Source organism: Chaetodon auriga, chromosome 11 (genome assembly GCF_051107435.1).
Source record: "Chaetodon auriga isolate fChaAug3 chromosome 11, fChaAug3.hap1, whole genome shotgun sequence".
In the NCBI taxonomy this organism is placed as follows: Eukaryota; Metazoa; Chordata; class Actinopteri; order Chaetodontiformes; family Chaetodontidae; genus Chaetodon; species Chaetodon auriga.
The window spans coordinates 11,158,204-11,177,577 of NC_135084.1; the positions used below are offsets into that span (position 1 = coordinate 11,158,204).

The 19,374-nt window shown below is 41.7% G+C and overlaps 1 protein-coding gene across 7 annotated transcripts in view; it reads right to left on the bottom strand.

Moving 5' to 3' along the window:
• Window positions 1–1,120: 1,120 nt before the first annotated feature.
• Window positions 1,121–19,374, bottom strand: part of pde10a (phosphodiesterase 10A) — a 57,898-nt gene continuing 39,644 nt past the window's right edge. For 3 of the 7 annotated variants that reach the window (XM_076742619.1, XM_076742618.1, XM_076742622.1), the window contains 20 exons: window positions 16,593–16,621; window positions 15,203–15,326; window positions 14,238–14,287; window positions 13,977–14,117; window positions 13,330–13,485; window positions 12,320–12,370; window positions 11,694–11,752; window positions 11,351–11,402; window positions 10,544–10,686; window positions 10,045–10,137; window positions 9,652–9,838; window positions 8,579–8,721; window positions 8,282–8,365; window positions 8,037–8,187; window positions 7,783–7,938; window positions 7,193–7,365; window positions 6,931–7,042; window positions 6,638–6,718; window positions 5,326–5,414; window positions 1,121–3,627 (listed from right to left, as the gene is read on the bottom strand). In XM_076742619.1, coding sequence (XP_076598734.1) covers window positions 3,528–3,627; window positions 5,326–5,414; window positions 6,638–6,718; window positions 6,931–7,042; window positions 7,193–7,365; window positions 7,783–7,938; window positions 8,037–8,187; window positions 8,282–8,365; window positions 8,579–8,721; window positions 9,652–9,838; window positions 10,045–10,137; window positions 10,544–10,686; window positions 11,351–11,402; window positions 11,694–11,752; window positions 12,320–12,370; window positions 13,330–13,485; window positions 13,977–14,117; window positions 14,238–14,287; window positions 15,203–15,326; window positions 16,593–16,621 — 2,174 coding nt within the window. In that variant the 3' untranslated portion in view covers window positions 1,121–3,527. Of the gene's footprint in view, window positions 3,628–5,325; window positions 5,415–6,637; window positions 6,719–6,930; window positions 7,366–7,781; window positions 7,939–8,036; window positions 8,188–8,281; window positions 8,366–8,578; window positions 8,722–9,651; window positions 9,839–10,044; window positions 10,138–10,543; window positions 10,687–11,350; window positions 11,403–11,693; window positions 11,753–12,319; window positions 12,371–13,329; window positions 13,486–13,976; window positions 14,118–14,237; window positions 14,288–15,202; window positions 15,327–16,592; window positions 16,622–19,374 lie in introns of those variants that run through there. The other 4 variants (XM_076742620.1, XM_076742623.1, XM_076742621.1 and 1 more) reach the window with 3 other exon arrangements.

The following is a 19,374-nucleotide window of genomic DNA, read 5'->3' on the forward strand; positions in this document are numbered from 1 at the left end:
ATTGTGCTCTATAAATTCCTAACTGTGGAAAATAATCAACTCCAAAAAATTCTTTCTATTTCCTCAGCTTTTCTTATTTTGTGACACTTAAATGTTTCCTGTAGGCTTCACACAAATCCTTTAATTACCAGTCAAATCGTGTAAACCAGTTATTGGGGAAATCTGGTTACTGCAAAACTCTTGTAAATACTTTAATTAAACTATCATCTTAATCTGGTTATTCACTATAATTGGGTTATTGTGTTCAAGTAAACACACAGCAGTGAGTGTAGCCTACAGAGCGAAAGAGAGAGAGGAGGAGAAGGAGAGTGAAAGTCGGCCTCCGGGCTCGAATGGCCAGAATAGGAAAGTACCCAGATGGCAAAGCTGAGCATGAGGGAAGAGACAGTGTAACATGTTATGCTTCATTGAAACAAGTAGGACCATACGATGGAGTTTGCATTCATTTGCATCCTTGTGTGCTCCGTTAATGTTTGTGTGAATGACTTTAATAAAATAATGCAGCGGAGGATGGAAGAAGCTTGTAAGTTTGCTTACCAGAAGTCTGAGGATGCACTGCTGATGACAGTGAACAGGAAATACTAAGGTTCATTCCCAGATTTATGCATTACATAACAAATTAGATAATATCTCTGTACAGGGTGAGTGATGATGATTATACAACAGAGAAGCCATAGAGCCAGAAGAGATTGATAAATGCCAATTTCCATTGGAAACGCATTAAAAAATGAATAAATACAAAAACAGTCACCTTGGTGGCTTGAATGTCATTGGACAAAAAATATAACTCCATAAAGCATTAAAGAGCTGCTGTTTTGGAATCGCCTATAATGAATAGCACCATATAAAATACATAATGGGGGTTAAAACTCTTATTTTCATTGATTATATTCTACATCCTGCACATACACTGCTTAACATTTTTCAGTAGACTCCAGTCCCCTCAGTTTGTCCAGCATAAATTAATTATTATGATTTTTATATCCTGACTTAAAAAAAATGCATAAAGAATTGACTCTGATATATCTTTGGGATAATTAAACAAATGGACCGGATTAAGTGCAATAGCTAAAAAAAAAAATAATTCAGACATGAAATAAAGGCTGATCAGGCACAGAGGTGTATTTTTCAGGTATTTAATAAAAGTCATTTGGGCTACTGCTCTTACATTTACAGTTGAGACATTCCGCAATTATTCTGGGTAACAGTAACATGTCTAGACCGTTTTGTTTATCTTAATGTTTACTTTGTACAAAACAAAAAGGCCAACATTATTTTTCTTTGTATAAAAAATATAAGTTAATTTAAATTTAACTCTAATTAAGAAAATAACAATAGTAATAATAGCAATAATAATAATAATCATCAATAATAATGATGATAAAGATCATAAGCTAAACATAGTGCAGACAATGGGATATAACTGGTGCTGAAAAGTAGAAGGGACAGTGCAGTGTTATGGACTTAACCATGTTCTCAGGTGGGGTTGGAGGGGGGGAAGAGACAGTCAAAGCTTTCTCTCTCTCTCTCTCTCTCTCTCATACGCATACACACATGCACACACAAACACACGCACACACACCCACAGTGTACACACCCAGTCAGAAAGTGCACGACTGCCATTCAGTTTAGCACCATCAGAGCATACATCTCAGTCCGTACAAACTAATTCCTAGATTGTACACAGTATACACCTATTACCGTATATGCAAAATTATATATAAACTTCAGGTTAGGTGCATGCTAATTGTTGCTCTTGGTTGAAGCTTACTGGAAGCAATTCTGAAAAGTAAGACAGAGCACATCATGGAAAACTGCCACCACCGAGGATCTGCAATCAACAAAACATTCATCAAAATGTACATTCACACCATTGGGGGCCACAGTACCAGTCGTAAAAACAAATTATTTGAGCGGTAATTTCAGTCTTGGAGGGACAACGTCCACCGGAATGACAGTTTCAGACAAAACTATTGTCTTTTGGAAGATCTCGGAAACTCATTTGGAAGAGTCCAAATGTACCCCCGTGCATGAAGTTGGAGAGCCAGCGTAAAGGAGGAGGATCTATTTCCTCCCACAGGTTGAGGATGTGAGGGGAACTTGTGTTACACACCTGCAAAAAGTCAGCCAACATTCTTGAGTTGCAATCCCAGAGATAGACACGATGCACTTTAGCTTAACAGGTTTGACATTGTGGGAAAATATGAAGCCGACTGCTGTTGAGACTTCTGTTGAGCTGCTGTTCCTGACATCAACAGCAAAATGAGTTCAGTGTCATCACTACGGATTTGAACGTGCGACGCCCGTCTCTCTCAAAGAGATAGGCCACGACTTATTCCACTTATTCCACTCTTTCATTTATACCTCAATAATTCACCATGTGGCATAAATGAGGGTGCTGGTCGGACATTACATAAAGTAGTCAACCTGTAAAGTTTGTTGTGTCACTGCAAACAAATCTTTATACTCTCTAAAATCCGCTGGGACCTCATTTTACTTGTGTTTTAATCATGAGTGCAGAAATGATTACTGATTAATGAGGAACCAGATTGTGGTGTAAAATAATTCATGATGTGACAGTGACGTGAAAATCGTTATGACAGTGGAAATTCAACTCGTTACTGTTTCTGCTGGCCTGGGATCAGATCCTGTGAATCAGAAGGGAGTCTCTGTACTATACAGCAGGTTCCTAAATGCCGGGGGCCGGGACAGTGCTGTGGGGTCCACTTCAGGGAGAAACGCTATGACTCTCTCGTGACTGTGTTCACAAGTGTCGACATTATCAAACTCCTCTCGCCACAGTTCATCCATATTTTGTAGAAAATCTGCTGTGAGGGATTTCTGCCATCTCCACCTAAAATAGGCTGTATGTCTTTATTCAAGTACTGCAAAGGATTTTTGCTCAAAAAGTAATAAAAAAAAACATTCTGACATCCACCTTGTCATTAAGGTGGCATTACACCATACGTCTGCTCTACACATTCCTTCTGTCTCTGGGAATACCTTGCTGAAGTAGTGCACATACGATAAACCTACCACAGAAGGCAAACAGTACCATTTAAAAAAAAAAAAAAAAAAAAAAAAAAAAAAAAAGCCTGAACCGACAACAAGATTTCACATATTGTAGTCTGTGAAAGGTTCAGAGTAAGGCCTCTGCAAATACAAGACCATAAAAGAATCAGCTCAAATAAAAAAAGAAATCATAAAATAACATAAAACAGCTAAAATAAAACAACCAAAATGGCGCAAGTCCATTCTACCAAATGAATTCCCAAGCTGAGTGGATGTAGGGTGATGGGTTTAAGTCCCTCCCCATCAGCTGTCTGTCAGTCTCTGGGATCGGTGAAACCGTCAGTGTTGACACCTCCGTCACCCAATGAGGTAACTGTGTGTTTTCAAAGTCAAGTCGCCTTTAGCTGATCCGTCTCCTGCTGACACAGGATGTGGGTTCTTCTCCCTACAGAGTACCAGGTCTGCGGCAGGATTCTGGTTGTATTCCTTTGGTGAGCCAGCAACCCCTTTGGTAGTCAGTTGTCCACCTTGACAGGGCCCGAATCACAAGGCCGGCTGGGCATGATGTCCTCCACCTCTCCCCGAGATATCTTCTCCCACTGGCCCAGGTTCTCCCTGCAAACACAGAGCGCCTCCATCACCTTCAGATTCTGCATATTGTGGGTTACAATCAGGGCAGTGCTACTATCTCAGACACTTCATTTATTACTACAGAGAGATGGCTTTAAATCTGAAATAGGAGCATAAAAACCACGAATCAGCATGAATCAAAGACATTTTAAAATTATAGGACAAAATTACTTACAAGTTATTAAATGTGAATGAAACTGTGATTTTTTTTCTTTAAATGCTAATTATATTATGCTAATAATAGCCTTTTGGTTTGATTAAGATATTATCAGATGTATATTTGTTACTCATCACACTGCTGTTAATTTTTACTTTTCTTGTTTGAATGAACATTAAATGTACATCTGTAGCTTGACGGGGCTGGCTAGTTAGCACACAACATTATAACACTTTGCTGCCACAAGGGTGTGCATCTGGTGTTAACAATGGCATGGATATGATATTGTTGGACACAGCTCGCACTTTAAAATATATGGCTGAAAATCTGCAAATGTAGCAATGATGTAAACCCGGAAATACCAGCATGATCATGGTCCTGAAGAAACCCACATCAAATGTCAATAAATTGTAGCAATCAATGATGTAAAAGGTGCATTACATCAAACCAAACTGTACTAAACTGCTAAATACAATTCATTTACACCGGCGATTGATTCAAATCACAAACATGTAAGCACATGTCACCACAGCCAGGCAGCAGCAGTGTAATACATTAGTCATCTGCAGTTGCGGTCGCATCAGTTCTTGTTGTCATGAAGGTAACCTCTCCCCTCTGTGCTATAATCAAGCCTGACACACGAGTGCTGAAAGTGCTGCCCTTTGCTGCCATTCCATTCAATTAGCCTGCCTGATGCAGTTTACACGTCTGTGGCAGATCCCACAACAAGCAGCCGGGCTCCGCGGGGTCTAGGCCTGCTGCCCACCCAGAGCCCAGTGCTGACGTACAGCCGGGGCTTAAATATTACACTGCTCACTTTCTTTGCATTCCCCGCAGATCAAGGTCACAAGGTTATTAGAGTTCAGTAAATCTCGACCAAAAAATAGAAGTAGGTGTGAAAAAAACATTTTAGTTAACTGAAATAAAAATCAAAAAAGGGAAAACTAACTGATGTATATTTACAAAAAGAATTAAAATGAAATGAAAAAATTATACAGCAAATTTTTAGTTTTAGTTTCATCAATTGGTCAAGTTTGTCGATACAGCAAGCACGAGGAGGAACTGCTGCATAAGTTTATTGAGACTGGGATGTCTACATGACTGTGAGTCAACTGCCTTCACAAGTGCTGTGTTTGTATTGGGATACTGAATTTCTTATATCCTCCATATTGTAATAAAACAACATGAAAGTAACACTAGAACTAATAAAAACTACACTAAAACTAACATTTCAAACAACAAAACCCCCTCTGGAATCTGAACTGAATTGAAACAAAAATCAAAAAGGAAATAATAATAAAAAATAAAAATAAATCATATGTGAAATCAGCGTGTGTGAAGGGACTCACATTTTATGTTTCTGAAGTATTTGACACAAAAAAAGTATATTTTCCTAATTTTTTTAAATGATTTTTTTATTCCTAAACATATGTCCTCGACATCTCTGTCACCTCCAAGTCTTGCTTGGCTTTTTGTCAAAGCACACAGTGAAAGATGAGCCTTTCCCAGCGGCTCCGGATACTCACTTGCAGGCTTTCAGAAGAGGATTGGATGGAGGGAAGAGCTCCGCTAGTGTCGTGTAACATGGAATTGCAACAGCATTGTAGAATCCCACCTTAAAGAAAGACATAAAAAAACAGACATAGGCAGAAGGAGCAAGTTTATATACAGCTGGTGTTAACATTTTGGACACAGTTTAAGAATCAGATCAGAAATGCAACACATCATTTTCAGTGCTGTCCACGATGTGTTGGTGATTAGTTTAATTGTGACTGTCAAGAGCAGTGTTTGGGGCTTTTAGGCCACGAGGAACAGAGGCCCTATGACTGTATGATGTATATCTTAAATCCAGCACATGCTGACAAAAAACATAAAACCTGATGCAAGTTTTTATCTAAAACCTAAAATTCTGAAATTCCCACAAAAGAAGATTTTGTTTTAAAAGGTACATAAAAAACCTTAAAGATCAAGTATTTCAAATGGCAGTTTAGTTATTAGCAGGACAGCGTTCTTGGAAACTTGGAAACCGCATGTCACTGTAAAATTCACATACTGTACATTAACTGATTTACAGTTAACGGCCTGCACACCCACCCACTGTTTTTCAGTTGCTCTGGCTGATTAGAGCTGCAGCCGTTGAAGGTGGAGCTCTGCTGGAAATGACATGATGACATCAAATAAACTGTCACGCTGCAAACAGGTGCTACAAAACTAACAAGAGAGCGAAGGAGCTGTCAATCAACAGTGTGTGCACGCCCACGCAGACTTGAGAAGAAGTCTCATCAGGTAACCTGCGTGGGTGGACCGTGCATGTGAGTGTGTGTGTGTGTGTGTGGGGGGGTGGGGGGGTGGGGGGGGGGTTGTTTTTAGCTTTTTTTTGTTTTACCTTGCTAGTTTGAAAATGTAAATTATAACTTCATTATTATATTGCAATACTATTATGATGTTATTCTAACAATACCCTTGTCAGGCTATTCTTGTTTAAAATGACTGTAATTACTATTGCAGCTAAAGTTTATTAAACTACATACACCCATAGCATTCTGTAGGGGCCTCTTACACTGTGTGTTGTTTTTATAAGAATGGTAAAAATGAAGCTATGCTAAAAGTCATCATATTTTATCAGTGACTTCAAGTCGTTATTTATACTATAAGTCAACTATTAATTCTCCTTTAGCAGAATATTCTCATTCTCTTTCTACCCTGGTATCTGTAGTCTCTTCTCCTTATTTTCTTCTTCTCAAAAATTTTTAAAGGACCACTCGTTTCCCTTTAGTAGTTATTCTACACCGTCAGAATGTGAAGTACTGAACTGTGAGTAAGCACAGTTGGTCGTACTTGGCCTTGAGGAACCTCATCCTTCTTGTCTCGGTCCATCATAGGGATCGGCTGCATCCCAATCTTCTTCATCTCATCTCCCTGTGGAGGAACAAAATGAAAAGAGAAGCTTCCTTTATGTTTGCCTTATGTGCCAAAACGTCTGACTGCTTGACGACACTATTTTGTGCCTCACAAATTGGAGGTGCTGCTGTGTAACAGCATTTCCAAGTGCTAACAGAGCTCTGATTGTTATACTGGAGGCACGATTATGATACTAAAACTGTTTCAGCTGCAGCAGTATCCCACTGTACCTCAGCCCAGAACTCAGCATAGATGTCGTTGGCGGTGAGTCGTGTGATTTGCCATTTCTTGGTAACAGAACACAGGTCACATGCTGTCATCATCAGACCAATCACACGGTCCCTGGAGGGGAGCAAAGGCTTGTTATAGCTGTGTGGAGAAACTCAATGTGCCATTTATGTGTGCCAGGTCTATGTTTCTCTGTGTGACGCTACGAGACCCGGTATGATCCTGACCTGACCTGTTCACCGGTGCGAGTCGTCATGACCTGACCTGTGTGATTGGTTGTTCAAGTCCAGCGCATGCAAGGTCAGCAGCTCCGTCAGCTGCTGGTGGTTGTTGAAGTACAGGGCGAGGTCCGTCGCGATGATGGCCTTCCGGATGATCTCCAACACCTGCTCGTACTCGCTGGAATTCAGGTTGGAGAAAATATTGTGCCCTTCCAGCTATGAGAAACAAAGAGATCAATAAAAAAGCAAAAGCTCCACTTATGAGGCGTTCAGCTCAGCTAGACTACAACAGGTTGCAATCTCACGTTCATGTCAGGGTTTCACGCCCTGCCAGCAGATCCTGGACGTTACACAAGAGAGTAAGTAAAGATGCTACTTATTTTACACAGAAGAAACAGAAGTACTGAACATATGAGAAACTATACATTAAATTCAGGGAGGAGTTTTTGAATCTCTGTGTTTTTGCAAAGACTGAGGGCATCATTTTACTCCATCTGTGGCCATCTGTCTTTCCTGTGAGGCTTCAAATTGTGACCTGCTTTCTGCTTTGCTGATGAAGTGACGTCACTTAAAGGACAACAAATAAAGAAAGAAGTGTCATTTTACAGTAAGTTCTGCATTGTGGAGCTCTACCTGCAGGATGGAGACGGTCTGAGAGAAGTGGTGCTGCTCCATGGTGGAGGTGGAGTACAGAGCGGCCAGCGGATGGTCAAATTTCTGCAGGTACGTGTTGCTGTACCCCCGATGATCCAGATCATGACACAGGCAGGCTATTAACAGACCTTTCTTCTGTAAACCAGAGTGGGAAAACAGGGAAAAAAAAATCACAAAGAATTTCACTTATTTTTGTCTACTATCAGTAAATCTGGTCCCAACAAGGAGCAAACCTCTAGCTCTGTGAACATCCCAGAGGTTTTCTGCAGGATGGCGTACATACAGTGTGCCACCGTCACTGCGTGCTTCCAGTTGTGGTAGGGCACACGCCGGTAGTTCTTCCGTACAGACATGGTGAAGCGGCACAGCTTCTCCAGCTCGAAGCTACACGTGAAAAGAGAGGACGGTTAACAATGAATCATCCCAAGCTTTGATGAGGAACTGACACTGACATCGCCACGGCCCAGCGACACCTCACCTGGTCTTTCCACAGGAGTTATGAACCATGTAGATAAAGACAGCAGGCCAGATCTCCTCAAAGGGATTAATGTCAAAGTGGAACCTGGAGGAGGGGGGTGGGGGGGTGGGGGTGGGAGGAGAGTCTTAAATTAGCATGTGCAGCACACAGAGGGACAGAAGAAGGGACTCGGCCAGGTCTGGACTCTGTCATCGTCCCTTTCACAGACACGTGGCTGCAGCCCAACTACACTCAGGGTCGCAGCAGAGATAGTGACAGAACACACTGCTCTGAGTCTGCACCTGAAAGGGCACTCACGTTTCAATCTCTTTATAAATGGGTGCAGGGAGGTTGAGCTGGGTAAGGGTCTTCCATTCTTCTGATGTACAGATGCTGTGATAAGACAGTTTTTCCATCGTCACTCTGTAAATGCATTCAGAGTGCCGGATCCTGTGGTACATCTGCAGAGACGGACGGGGAATATCAGTCTTTAGACTTAGCGCTTTAAAAACCATCTTATGTTGAATTCTTTAAGTATCACGGGTGGAGTTTCCAAAAGGGTCAGACAAAGTTATCTGCAACAGATATTATTTTATCTCCAAAAAATGTCTCCACATCTGGTTTTTATCCCTGTCCCCGTCCCAGACAGGCTGGAATAAAACAGTCAGGTACATGCGCCAAGCCTCACACCTTCCACCATAAATCACCATAAATCAGGAGCCGGGCCTAAGTGAGTTTCCTAGAGACACGAGGCATAAATTACAGCTAAACATAAATCCTGTCAGGGGACGGATGCAGACTGCTTGTCTTAAAATATTAACATGCCTCATCAATTTTAAAACCAACTTTGTGACGCTGCTCCTGCGTAAGTTTGTCGCACGAGATGATGGTGAGTCAGGCCCCACAGAGAGGAGAGACTCTGACAGACAGACCACACAGCGCAAGCTTCCAGAGTTAGCATGATTCATAAAACGGCTGTGTGATCCATGTAAGGAATTATAGCCACTGCCAGAATGTAAGCTTTTATTCATATTTTGGAGCAATGCACAAGCTGTTGGCACTATCTTCATCAACCTTGGAGAAAAATATAATTACTACTTTGACAAACAGGGAAGCCCTCAGCCTAGTAACAGCTGCAACAAGCCTTCCAGCTATAAGTGTGAATTTAGGACGAGGGCGAAGCCACTACGTCAAAGGTGCACTTATCTGAAAATAAGCCAATCAGGATCGAGTATTCATGGCCATGAGGTGTTATATAATCTTCACGTCATCTACCTACACTGCAAAAGATAAAGAGCAGGCTTGTGCAGACAGATAATGGACGACATTTTTGCTGTTGGAGAAGACAAATTAGTCGTTTAAGGATTTTAAGATGAATTGAGTTTACTCACGTTTGCACAGTGTAAGGCCAGAGCACAAAAGACAGCAAACATCTTAAAGTTGTTCTCATCTGTTTTAGTGAAGGCACTTCCGCTTAGCTTGTTCACCATCTGCACCACACCTATAACGGTCCCCCTGCTCACGATGGGCATGCACAGGATGTTCCGCGTGGTGTAGCCGGTTTTGAGGTCCACCTCTCTGTTGAGGAAGACATCCAAAAATATGAGACCAGATCGGTTTGACCTCTATCACCGGCTCATTAAAGTTTAGAATGTGCAGCACGGAAAAGAAGCGCAGCAGAATAAAAAAGTCAACTTCAAGAAAGTTAATCTGTTTGTTGATAATCACATATGATGGACAAGAGGAGAGAAAATGGCTTATCGCAGCATCTGCTGGAGTTTTACCGGTTGAACCGTGGGTCTGCATAGGCATCTGGGATATTTAAGACTTCCCCTGTCCGAGCCACTTGGCCAGCTATTCCCTTGTCTATAGAAAACCTTCATGGAGAGAAGAGAGGACAAGAGTTGGGTTTCTGCTGGGTGGATGGATGAAAATCTGCTTTAAAAAAAATCTATTTTAAATCAATAAATGCTAGTTACAACACAAATAGTGTGTAGATGGACCATTTTTACACAGAGAGAAAAATGACTATGTTTTGAATCAGCAGGTCAATTGAATTTTACCATCTTTGTATTGATTTTCAATTATTCAGAGCATTTTTTTGTTTGCTGTCTTTGTCACAAGAAGACCATGTCTGCTGCACACTACGGTAAATAATGTAAATAAACTAGTATTTGACTGAACCATGTGAGACTCATGTATGTCAATGAAGAGCACAGACACTAAAAATGAAATGAGTATACCATTCAGCACACATCAGAGTAAAATATAAAACATACACACCTAATTTCTTTGGTTTTCCTAAAGACAGGTTTGCCTTCCTTCTCTTCCCCAATATCGAACAGGTCAGAGTACAGTTCTTTGTTGTTGTGATCTACCTGGAAGAGTGCGCACCTGTCCGCATTCACCAGGTTTTTTGCATATATCTGCAAAACAACACCAGGGACAGAACCTTATCAGCAACACTAATGTTTGAAAGACTTGAAAAAACACTGAAATTAAATCTAGCACCAGCAGCTTCATTAAATCAGATACATCACTGAAGTTTAAGTTGTTTCTTTTGGATGGAACAGAGAAATGCAGAGTATTAAATACACATACAGTATAACTACAGGTCATTCTAGTTCATTCAGTGTTTGAACCAGATGACTTGAATGACCTGAGATGACACCACAGTCACAAGGCAACATACGTACAAATAAACAGAGAAGCTGGTTTTAGGAAAAGAAACAGGAAAATCATGTTTTACACTCATCTAGATCTCATTTGTTTCAGATTTGCAAAGTAGCACAAATTTTGCAGGCTGACAAACTTTTTAGGTTGAGCCAAATCTAAGCATGTGTTTCTTATGTCAGTGTATCTGTCACACTGATAATGAATAATTATCACAAGAGGCAGTCCTATTATTATTACATATTATTAATGCCTACAAGCATGTATTGTCAGGAAACACTAGCAGGCCTGTGTGTGCCTGTATTACAGCAGCAGCACTGCTACTCCTTTTAACACACATAACCTAGCACACACTCCCAGGATGTGTAGCCTTGAAGACAATGTGAATGAACACATACTTGCAGAAATCACACTCACCATAATATGTTCAAGTAGAGAATCTATTGCCACAATGTTATCAAAGTATGTTCTGTGCGAAAAGAAGAAATGGCGCATTGAGATGTTTGACAAATGGGAAGCTCTGATGACGTTCACATTCAAGACATGAAAGCTACGTTGCCTAAAAATGCAGTAATTTCCCCTATTTTGTGAGCAAAAAAGTTGTATTTAACATTCGACCTGACATGAGAAAAGATGAGACACTAACTCACTTCAGAGTTACACTTAGACTGAAATAAGAATAAGAACATGGTGTAAATACACGTTTAATCTGATGTCATCAGAATTAATTTAGTGTTAGGAAAACTCAACAGCATCTTACTTTGACACATCTAGTAGGAAGTCATTGAGTTCAGTCTGTTTGGCGAGGCCTCTGCACACCTAGAAACAAAGAAAAATCGGTAACGACCCGGCACTCACGTGTATTACACGTCTCTCACAGGACACATACAGCATCCTGCGTGTACTGTAAACAAACCAACTTGCTGTCGACACACTTGGCTCTGGGCCACCATCATGAGTTTCAGGAACAACAGAGTGTTTTGCAGCTAACCCAGGAGTGCAGTGTGCTGCAGTGCTGTGCCGCTCACTGAGCCTCAGGTCCATCGTGGCCAGTGCTGCAGTGGGACGCTGCTTCTCTAAGGTGTTGTGCTATTTGTTCTTATAAGAACAGCACTGGGGCGTAATGACGTCTTCGGGGAGCTGTTTGTTGAATCTATGGCTTAGTTGATTGGACTGGGCCCAGTGACAACCCAGTTCCTGTACACAGTGGATTTCCCCATTAAAAACACCAGTGCAGAACCAGAACAAACAAAGTCATCCAAGAGCATAATAAGTGGGACGGGTAGGCTCAACCTTGTTCCAAGTCTTTAGTGTGTTACAGTGCAGTACAGCGGCTACAATGTGCAGTTTCAGATTGAAACCGGTCCTCAGTGGAAGTTTGCTCACCTGTACTTGATGAATGGCAACCGATGCCCACGCTAAATTAGCTGTTGCAACCTGGAAAACAAAGCGAAGGTTAGCCCCAAAGAACCGCAGCCAAAAGAAAAAAGAAGAAGAAGAAGAAATCCCAATAAACACAAGTTATCACACGTTTTCAAGGCTCTTATGACATTTCCTCTTTTGTGTATAAAGCCACAGAGAATTTCACACAGCTCTGCATCCCTTCAGCTCTAAAGAGCGTTTTAGTGTCCTTCAGCTCACTGTTTTGGTTCACTCTCACTGATCTCGTCAACCTCTTTTCCTGCAGCTGCTTGATAAACACACTGCACTTGCAGAACCAAATGCAGACAAGGTGAGCAACTAGCTGGTGAACACAGTGGGAAATATACAACGTAAAGAGTCAGATATTTGCCTCAGGAGAATTAATGCTAATGCTGCTCTGCATCTGTTGTTAAGTCTAAATAACTGACCTATCGCTGTGGCTGATTGGCTGAAAGTTGAGGATATGTCTGTGTTGTGTTTGCAGCTTGTTGTGTTGCCTCCAAGTAGCTTAAAAAATCAGTTGTTGCAGGTTTGTATTAAATGTCTAAAATGTATTCTAAATGTATTCTTCCTCTAAACATGACATTAATTTATAGTAATACCTGCTTGAGATTTAACCAAAAATGCTGCAACATATGTAAAAATAGTACAGAATCAGGAAATCATTATGTAATATTGAATATGCTGTCAAGAGGCGGTTTGTTTATTGGAAAGCTAACATGAACAGACTTGCTTGAGCAACCTGTATGTTAAGTAATTTTCTAGTTCAATGCACTGTCATTTTACAGAGTGGAAGTGGAAAGTCCTTGAAGACATACAGCGTTATTAACTATTTTCCACATTGAACCGAACCCCACAAATCTGAAAGAGATCTTAAACGGATCCAGATTAAGGTGAATACCAGGCTAACTGCAGTTCTGTGAGCCTTGCTCCAGCTTCCCATTCTTGGTGTGTTTTGTCTGGGTCAGACTGACCTCCTGGTGGCTGAGGTTGAAGGGCTCTTTGCCCCAGTGCCGATGCAGCTCCAGGATAGCAATGAGGTCCCCGATGGCAGTGAGGATGGGGAGGCACAGGACAGAGTGAACATGGATCCCTGAGTCCTGCCCTGTGCCGTCGGGGAAGCGCTCGTCCTGCAACACACACAGGTCAGTGAAGGTCGCTATCACCAGGACTTTCAGAAAGTAGGTGAGTGCAGGTAGTACTTCCACTAATGTAGATGACAAAGAAGACAACATTTGCCCGTCAGCAGGGCAGACATTTCTGTGTTTGAAGCTGTATCTACTAACTAGCTGTAGCATGATTAAAACTTCAACTATTGTTTTATATTTGATTTTTCGCTCCAAATTTCATTAATTTCAAGGTCCTCCAGAGATTTTTCAAACTTTTTTCTTGGACATCTCCTCCTGTTCACAGCGTGAAACATCAATGAGGACACCGGGCCTCCAGTCTGAAAAGTCCCTATTTCATTTATAACATAAGTGCATCGAAAGTGGTGATTTGATGAAACACGAAGTACACAGAAGGCATAAAGAGATCTCCAGTCAAACATCACAGCTATGCAGTGAACTGATAGACTCCTATGATGAGTAAATCTGCACTGCTTGCATGCAAACAGCCTTACCCCCATGATGTCCTCTACTAGCAGTGTCTTGCGAGTCTTGGCAACATGAGCGGCAATGGTTGTCCCAAATGCAATGGGGCCGGAGGGGATGAGGCTCGGAGGGCCATCCTTGGCCCCCGTTGGAGTGAACAAACATAAACTCTATTGAGAAGCATAGACAAGAACAGAGAGGGCAAAGAAATGCAGAAAGAAAATGTGAAATACACGCACCCACCTACATTAGTGTATAAAACACATTCAGCAAATGTCCTCTGCACTTACATTGTTGCATTCTCCCAAGAAGTAAAGTGCAAATCCATCAGCTTTTGTTGCTGTAGAAATAAGAGGCAAACAGGTCACATGTGCCTTAAATACCGTCCAGTAAAACCTGATGCTAGCTGTGTGTGCATGTCACATCGTCTCATGCTGTCCAAAAAGGGACAAGGAGACAACAATCCAGTTACAATCTAATAATCTATTAACAATGTCCCACAAAACAACGAGGGCACTCTGACCGAGGGCTTTGACTGCCATCCAGTTCATCTCATTCCCAGTCCGCCTTTCCAGTCCCATGCCACACTGATATATGGGTCATGTTATCATACACTGTGACAACGGAGAGACTGGTGGAGATGATCAAGTTTATGAATAGTGGGTTTGGGTGAAATGATCCTTTGGTTAAACTCTTAACAGTATGAGCAATGTATTTATAAATTGCAACATATTAGACTTTGTCACAAGACTTTGACACCAAGTCCTTGACTGGTTCAAATTTATCAATATCGGGCATTAAGAAAGATTCTAAAATTACACTGTTGTTTGATCATATGATCCAGTTTCCTAGTTTTTCAAGACCCTTTAATAACTAATTCCATTTTGGTTTAACAACCTGAACGGGGAGAAGAACTATGACCATTCATTTCAGCATAATTCTCGCTTCTTATGCTTTATATTTATTTTTGTTATTGAAGCAGCACATGGGTGGGGTTCACCCCAGTGGGCAGCTCAGCTGGTCTCATTCACTGAACTGAATCCAACTGCTCCTCTTTAAATAAATTTTCTGTGAATGATATTTCTAGTATTTGGCCCCTGTCTCACAGGGAGATGTTGACACAAACATCGTCATTATGACGCTTTTTTTCTCCAAATAAAAATAGATGTTGTCAGTGCCACTTTTGGGTTGGGGCACCGGAGTGATGTGAACCAAACCTGAGAGGATCAATACGCTGGATCTAGTCTACATTTACCTGTTTTGATGATGTTGCACAACTCATAGAGCAGGAGTTTGTTGTCTCCTCCAGTGTCCAGACGCTGCTCCATGTAGCTGTTGAGTTCGTACACCACACCCTGCATATTTGTGTCCTGGTACTGCTGGACGCAAGACACACAGAAATTGCAACTCCACAGCCTTACTGCAAATACTGAGATTGAATTTCAAAATTCAGCAAGTGCTACGACAAAGACAAAAACGTGACAACGACCTGCGCTCTGTACTGCACCCCGTCTAATGTTACTGCAGCAGCTTGCTACTGAATCAGAAGGAAATGTATTTTTTTGAATGAAACTGGAATATCTCACTGTCATTCACAAAGGCAGAGGCATTCATCACAACACTACCCTCCATCCCACCCTTCACTGCTGCATTCTAGCCCAGGGATCCCCTCATAGTCCCGAGAGGAGGCCACCGGAGCCCCACAGCTACGATTAGAGACCTGGCAAGCTCTGCCTCTCAGCCTCAGCTTAAAAGTGTGGTTATGTAAGAGGCAGACCTCCTGCCTTGTACGGGGCCAGAGAGCCGTCTATTTCTGCGCCTGCAGAGAGGGTGAGGACAGGACGGCAGGGAGAGTGGTGCACTAGAAAGTCTCCCCCACGGGATGCCTTCTATCCTCCCACATCCTGTTTGCACAGACGTATGGATGACGCACTGAGGGGTCGAGTCGCCCTCGTTTTTTTTTGTTTTTTTTTTCTCTTTTTTGTGTGTATGTGTGTGAAGTCCCAGGTCTGAGGCCCTGCTGTGGGCACTGACACCTGGCCTCCTAAGGGCATGATGGTGTTAAGATGACAAAGGTGTGAACATACGTATGTGGAGCACAGGAGATCTGCTCTCTCCTATGACCTTCCTGCCAACTGTCTCACACATGACGAATGAAGCAAATCTTGTTAATCATCTGCAGCATTTGATGCTGATCTCAACACACACAGAGCCTTTCTGGACAGCTCCAGGCATAAGCATCACTACTGTGCTGCAAAGAATGCACAGGTATGGATTTGTAAACTACTTCACGCTGCTGTTCATATTTTTCCAGTCAATGTGACAAAGGTGCCATGGCACTGTTCTGAAGAAAGTAAGCACAAGGACGATCAAAAGTGTTGTCAAAGTGCATAGTTAATCTGCATCTTAATGAAGCACACTAGGACATTTTTGCAGTCATTGAAGGACAGTATGTGCTGTGCTGTCCTTGAATTAGTTCAGCCATAGTGTCCATTCTTGAGTAAGAAATCAGTTAGTCAGCTTTGGGAATTAAGGGGCAAGGTAGAAGGTAATAAACAAACAAACAAAATAATAATAACAATAAAAATAATAATAATGTCCATTGTCACATAAATACGTACACATAAAATTGAGCAATGACCTACCCTGCTGACTTCTTTAGCTGATGTGTCATCTGTAAAGGGAAAAAGCACAAAGTTAAAAAACAGCTCCAAACAAAGCTAACAGGTGGTTGAGGCATGAAGAATCAAGTTGTGTACAAATTGTTTTTGCAAAACCTTAATTGCTAAGCAATAAAAATGCATCCTGACAGTATTCAGTATACTTGGATGGGATAATTTTGGCACAAGCCTGCTTGGTCTGGTACGACCAGTAGCTTATGGTGGCTAATGTTGGCAAACCTTTGCTGGATATTGCAATATAACTGACATTATTGAGTCTATTCACAGACTTGAGGACTCTTCTATCTGCTGCTACACTATGTTTTTCCATTTACAATTAATGAATTACTTAATTATGTGGCCACAGTGGCTGTTGTTTGGCACAATACATACTGTAGTCTTGCTTTAATTAATAGTGGTTAGCAAACAGGATTTTACACAAGTGTTATTTGTGTTAATAAGCAACCAGAGACGGAATCAACTTTGCATTAAAAAGCAACAGGGTGAGTCACACAGAAGATAAACCTTTATTGATCCCCAGAGGGGAAATTCGGGTCAAGCTGCAGCTCAATGACAGACATGAGTACAGGTAACCGTGGAAAGTGAAATAAATAAATAACAGAGGCATAGAAAACTAAAAGAATAAAAGAATACACTCAATAAACTATAAAAGAGCATATGGAGACAAAATTAGAAGGTAATCTGTCCTGGTTGTTAGACGGTTGGGTGGATAAACAAAACCATATGTTGTCCTCAACAGTCGTCAGGTGAATGATAAATGAGCAAACACAAAGATATGCAGTACCCAAACCATTAATATTTTTTACGCACGGATGTATGGATGAATACTTCATCTACTTTTGATCAACTTAAATTACGTTCCTTAAAAAACAGAATTAAGAGAAGCTTTAATTTAACTTGACAAGAGCAACATTTTATGGTCTCGAGGTCAAATTCCTGGTGTGATTTCAGGCTGTTGGAGAGACAGCAGACATATGACTATTGTCTTTGGATGCAGACACTAAAGTATGTGATATTAATGAAACTTCAGCCAATCGTAACAGTTTCTGGATCTAAAGTCTGGGAGCGGGTCTGGCAGTGCTACTTGGGATGAAAAATAAAGCCATTCACACAGCTCAAGCAGCTCTTCATTACACATGCGTCAACAGCATCTGAGAAGAGTGACCGCTCACATCTCTTTGGGAACTTTTCATGTGATCACACCATGCAAAAAAAATGGGCAGATTTCCTGAAGTGCTGACTCGAGCTGACCCTCTTTTGAAATGAACCTCTTTGTACATGTGAAGGGAGATATCACAGCCAGCTACATTGTTTGTTGTTTTAAACATTCTTCCAGTATGCTATGAGTTTCCTAACTTAGCCATGAGAGCTATTTTAGTGTGAACTCCTGGCCAGGCATGACGTCAATCAGAGGACAGGGAGCTGCACTTGAAAAAGACTTCAAACCCCTTTGAAAAAAAAGGAAAAATACACACACAATCTTTTTCATAATGACTTGTTGATGCAAGAATATTTCAACATGAACCCCTTTGACGGATAAATTTAACAAATACAGAATGATACCTGGTCTGCCTTTTTTATATACTATCAATACTATACTATCAATTTCATATGTGAAAGGTATGATGTGATGTAGTATATGATGTGTACATGGTATAGTGAGTAATGTTGGAGGATATTAGGACATTTAATATTCACTCTTTTGGATTGGATTGTTACATAGTCCACATTATTTCATTTGTAGTATGCAGTATGCACAGTGCCTCACGCCCCTCACGCCCCACCCCACACACTTGGCTGTCAAAGGGACAAGCAGCACTGCCCCACCAGCACCTGGCCCCGGGAGTGAGCGCTCGCTGGAGGAGGGCGGAGGACAGTTCAAAACCAAAAGCAAGCAAAGACACAAACACACCGGTCGACAGGTGATGTGATGCAGAGAGTGCAAAAATAATGACATGCTATTACCTCATCTTACAAGGAGGCTCTGGTCTTTTTTGAATGGCACAGGTGCAGGGGGGCCACCTCATATTAGACAAATATCATTGCTAATATTTCAATCATATCTCTCTCTCCTACATAAGAGTTCTCCCATTCACAGAAGTATTCCCTCTGCGAGGGCTTGTGGGTCCCCCCCAACACTCAAAGTCCCTCCTGAAGGAAATGTTGACGAGCCACTGTTTGTGGTGTTGCAGGTCCAATTACAGTCTGGCAAACCATCTCTCCTGGCATTTCATGTGTAGCAGTCCCAGTGGAAGCACAGGGAGAGCACTGAGCGCCGTGTCCACACACTGAAAATATATAAGGGGCCAAAAAGCAAGAGGAAGTGGTTTGTACTCGCAGGCTTTACACCCTGTAAGATGAAATGCAGAACGCTCCTGCGCCTGGGAACCACAGAGACACCAAAGCAAATGCCCTTTAAATCTGTTGTGCTCGACCAATTGCCGGGTTGGTCCAGTTCTGGTAGTTTCTTTAAAGTAAGCGTGCATGGCCGCGCACATGTTCAGCAGGTGCAGGTCCAGCACGACTCTCATATTGCTGGATTCCCTGGTGGGACAATGCTCTTGGTCCAGTACCTCTAACATAAAATAAGCTCCAGAATACATAGAAATGACAATTTGCATGTTCCATTAATGTTTTGCAACAAAAACATCTTTGTTTCATCAGGTACTAGTCTGGGGATTAACCACAAGGAAACAGCTACCTCTGGGGCAGAGAGGGAAGGCACTGTATGTCTACAGGTGTGTAC